The sequence below is a fragment of the Mandrillus leucophaeus genome, unplaced genomic scaffold (assembly GCF_000951045.1).
Source record: "Mandrillus leucophaeus isolate KB7577 unplaced genomic scaffold, Mleu.le_1.0 Scaffold7, whole genome shotgun sequence".
Classification (NCBI taxonomy): domain Eukaryota; kingdom Metazoa; phylum Chordata; class Mammalia; order Primates; family Cercopithecidae; genus Mandrillus; species Mandrillus leucophaeus.
Genome location: NW_012107585.1, coordinates 2,312,278 through 2,316,942, shown reverse-complemented (window position 1 = coordinate 2,316,942; position 4,665 = coordinate 2,312,278). Strand labels below are relative to the sequence as shown.

General features: G+C 42.9%; 1 protein-coding gene across 1 annotated transcript in view; it reads left to right on the top strand.

Annotated features, from left to right (window-relative positions):
* The window catches only part of NOS1 (nitric oxide synthase 1 (neuronal)), a 143,462-nt gene that overhangs the window by 54,631 nt on the left and 84,166 nt on the right, over positions 1 to 4,665 (top strand). The window contains exons 4-6 of the mRNA XM_011964544.1: positions 1,634 to 1,779; positions 3,612 to 3,774; positions 4,554 to 4,645. Of these exons, the coding sequence (XP_011819934.1) occupies positions 1,634 to 1,779; positions 3,612 to 3,774; positions 4,554 to 4,645 (401 nt within the window). The remainder of the gene's footprint in view (positions 1 to 1,633; positions 1,780 to 3,611; positions 3,775 to 4,553; positions 4,646 to 4,665) is intronic.

Here is a 4,665-nt window from a genome sequence, read left to right as displayed (position 1 = left end):
CTTTCCCTTTAGATGCACTAAGATAGGGAAGCTAAAAGCAGACTTGGGGGATATGCCTGCAGCTGCAGGAAAATGTATGGGAACAGACACAAAAATTCTCCCTCCCAGATAAGCAAGACAAAGAGACACAGAAACATTTCAAGCTTGTGATAAACTCTATCACCCTAAACCCTTAAATACTCTTAGTCTGTAGAAAAGAGTGCTCCTCATTAAGACAAACACCTAATGTATACAGAGCTTAAAACCTAGATGATGGGTTGTTAAGTGCCCACCATGGCACATGTATACCTATGTAACAAACCTGCACATGTATCCTGGAACTTAAAGAAAAAAAAAAGAGTGCTCCTAACCTAACTCAGCCAGAAGCCCCTCTCAGGTTCATTCTTTAAAATAAACCTGTCTCTGATTGTTAAGCCACTTTTCATGTTTCTTTCTTCCTTCTTCAACACTTGCAGTCTCCAAGACATTACCTAACATCCCCTGGGTAAGAAATTCACCCCTGTTTGAGAACCACTGGTGAATTCTCACTCTCTTATGTAAATGCTTTTTATTCGTGAACCCGGTATGCAAAAGAATCTAAGAAGAGTTGCTGTTTGTGAATACCCTCTCTGTCTCTCATAGTCTGACCACTGGTGGAGTATTGAACAAAGCCTTCCTTGATTTCACAGTGTGTCCTCAATATTTTTGTTTCATATTTTTAATAGTCAACAAACCGCTATATTGTTTTAAATTTTTGTTGAACCTGGGCCTCTTGGAGGAATGGTATCTGCAAGCTATTACAATGTAACAAATTGCCCCGAAACTTATTGGGTGAAAACAACTATTAAAACTATGTATAATTTTTCAAAAGTCTACGGATTGGCTGGGTGGTTTAGTGATCTGGTCCAGACTCTGTTGATTTTGGTGAGGCTTTCTCGTACATCTGTAGGTACGTCTGAGGGGTCAACTAAGGTCAGGGTGGTCTAGGATGGTCCTGGCTGAGATAACTCAGCCCTGTTCCATGTGGTCTTTCCTCTTCCAGCAAGCTGGCTTGGGCTTGTTCACATGTAGTTGCAGGATTCTAAGAGGATGAGCAGAAACATGCAAGAACTCTTGAGGCCTAGACTCAGAATTGTCACAGGGTCATTTCTGCCACATCCTAAGGGTCAAACCAGCCCAGAGTCAAGAGGTTAAGGGATAGGCTCCACTTCTTCATGGAGAATTGCTGTAAAGCCACATCCCAAAGGATGTGAATACAGGAAGGGGAAAAATTAGGGCCCTATTTTGCAATCAATCTATCATAGATGCATTCAAATGAGTTACTGTAGCCACTGTATTAGTTCTTCTTTGATCATCATGCAAAATCTAAAAATATTTCAGATTTTAGTACCAGTGATTCTGATTCCTAGTCAAAAAGCTTCTGTTCCCAAGATGAGTAGAGCAAATACTTTAGGAACCTGAAAATGCTACTTAGTGTTCCTTAACATGGCTATGACCATATCCAGCAAGGATTTGAAGCTGGTACTTGAGAAATTGCCTCTGGGAATTAAGGGCCAGGTAAATTCAACCATGAATATGAGATCCAAGCCCACAGCCTAACACCTGCCACTCTTGGGTAAAACCAAGCAATAGCCCAAATCTCTTGATTTTCCAGGAAACGGGATGCACTGAGTACATCTGCATGGGCTCCATCATGCTTCCTTCTCAGCATATACGGAGGCCTGAAGATGTCCGCACAAAAGAACAGCTCTTCCCTCTCGCCAAAGAGTTTATTGATCAATACTATTCATCAATTAAAAGGCAAGTGTATGTCAATTCTGGGGAGCCCAAGGTAAGTTATCGAATGCTGGAGACAAAGATGTCAGCCCTAACTTTGCAAACCAAGGCCAAAGCACAAGGCCAAAGCACAAGGCCTCTGCCATACACAGAGGCTTAAAACTGGCTACCCACAGGTCACATCTGTTCCCCAGAAGTGCTTTTGTTTCACCTGCAAAGGGCTGCTTATAATTTGAAAAATTTCAAGCAATTCCATGCCTAGATACATACCCTAGAGAAATTCTCACACCTGTTCACAAGAAACCATCAGTAAGAATGTTCACTGAAACATTGTTTGTAGCAGGAAAAAATTAACATTAAAGATCCAACAAGAGACCAGGCACAGTGGCTCACGCCTGTAATCCCAGCGCTTTGGGAGACCAAGGCGGCAGATCGCTTGAGCCCAAGAATTCAAGACCAGCCTGGCCAACATGGTGAAACCTTACCTGTACTAAAAGTCCAAAAATTAGCAGGGCATGGTGGTGCACAGTTATAATCCTAGCTACTTGGGAGGCTGAGGCATGAGAATCGCTTGAACCCAGGAGATGGAGGTTGCAATGAGCCAAAATCACACCACTGCACTCCAGCCTGGGTGAATAGAATGAAACTCCATCTCAAAAAAAAAAGAAAGAAAGAAAAAGAAAAGAAAAAGAAACCACATAAATGCCATCAACAGTAGAATGGGTAAGTTGTGGTATATTCCAGTGATGGAATACTATACAACCATAAAAATCAAAGGGATTAGTGCTCTGCATGTTAATGGAACTGCAGTTCATAGCTAACTTTGAGCAAAAGAAAGGATAAATTATAAAAGGATACATCCAGTATAGCACCATTTATATGAATTTTTCTATTGATGTATTTTTTTGAGACAGAGTCTTGCTTTGTCACCCAGGCTGGAGTGCAATGGCATGATCTTGGCTCACTGCAACCTCTGCCCCCCAGACTCAAGCAATTCTCTGCCTCAGCATCCTGAGTAGCTGGGATTACAGGCATGCGCCCCCACACCCAGCTAATTTTTTTATTTTTTGTAGAGACAGAGTTTTGCCACGTTGGCCAGGCTGGTCTCAAATTCCTAGCCTCAAGTGATCCACCCTCCTCGGCCTCCCAAAGTGCTGGGATTATGTAAGCCACCAAACCCAGCCTATATGAATGCTTTAAACATGCAGAATGACATTGTACATGGTTGAAGGATAGATACACATGTGGCAAAGATATAAACAAGTGTGTGGGAATGGTAAACGCCAGGTTCAACATAGCAGTCACTTCTGGGGAGAGAATTGTCTACCTTGGGGAAGCCTTCCCCAAGAAACTATTACATTATTTTTTAGGCTTGGGACATGGGGGTTTATTATATTATCCTATATACCTTTCTGTAAACCAAAAATTTTTGGTAGAAATTTTTTTTAACTTTCTAAAATTGAATTCATTGCCAATATTTAAAAATTAGCAGAGTTCCCTTTAAAAGTCAGATTTCCAGTTTCTCTGGAAAGATTTGGCAGTCATGGGCCCCTGCTCCTGTCAGGTGACAAGTGGCAGGAGTGGAGTCATGGCTGCCCGCTTTGGAAAAGGCCTGGCTCACCTGTTTGCCACAGTCCCCACCCAGCTGGTTGAGTTGTATGTACAATGTTCAGCCTTTGTGGGCATTTGAGTTTGCAGTGTCTGCTTTATCTTGCATCCAGAAATCAAACTGTTGCATCCAGAAGTCAACTTGGAATTTTTTGTAGCTTCCAGCCTCTTGGAATAGCTCTCCCCTTCCACCAACTTCTAATTCAGAAGACGGGGTGATGTTCCCATGTCCCTTCCTCTTCATTCAGATTTGGCTCCAAAGCCCACATGGAAAGGCTGGAAGAGGTGAACAAAGAGATCGAAACCACTAGCACCTACCAGCTCAAGGATACAGAGCTCATCTACGGAGCCAAGCATGCCTGGCGGAATGCCTCGCGCTGTGTGGGCAGGATCCAGTGGTCCAAGCTGCAGGTAGGTAGTGAAGTCAGATACCTTGAAGAGCCCATAAATGAAGGAAGAGGGTAATGGGAGTGGATGGAGCTTTAAAAAGGATAAGGTTCTATCAAGTGTACCTGGTGGCCATGGTGACCTATCAGATGGTGGTCATGGGGTCCCACATTCTAAGATCACAGCCAGCTCTAGATGATAATCATGTCTTATTTAGCCAACGCAGTGCTTTTGCAAAAATGAACTTGCATATCTCTTGAAAGGGAGGGCTTATACTTTTCAGTTGACCGCAGACCTCACCATTCCCTTTTGTCTTGCACCTACTCAGCTTATTTATCTGCCTACTCCCTGAAGGCATTCGTTTCTGTGTCCCTTGGTTATGATTTTATTTTAGGAAATAGTTTAAAGTTGGAAGTAGATTTGTTATCAAGATCAGGGGGATTTTATTTGATTATTCTTCTGTTTTTTTTTTTTTTTTAAATCCCTAATCCCTAGTAACCTAACAGAAAATGTAACCAACACATTTAAACTCCCCTTCATTTACTATTCCTTTCCCATGTTCGCTTACATGCCATGCCTACTTTTAGGGGATTTTTTTTTTTTTCCTGCTCAAATTGGCCTTGGTTATTAGGATAGAAAAGAGAAAATATAAAATGCAGCCTGGGACTCAGTAATGAGGTGCCCACTTCACCAATGGAGCAGTAGCTGGAGTGGGATCTGGGTTCTCCTAAAATGGGAAGATTACGCTGGGGAACTAGGGAGGGAAAGAAGAGGCAATCAGTTCCACCCTGCGCCTCTTCCAGGTATTCGATGCTCGCGACTGCACCACAGCCCACGGGATGTTCAACTACATCTGCAACCACGTCAAGTATGCCACCAACAAAGGGAACCTCAGGTGAGCTGACCAGCTGGGCA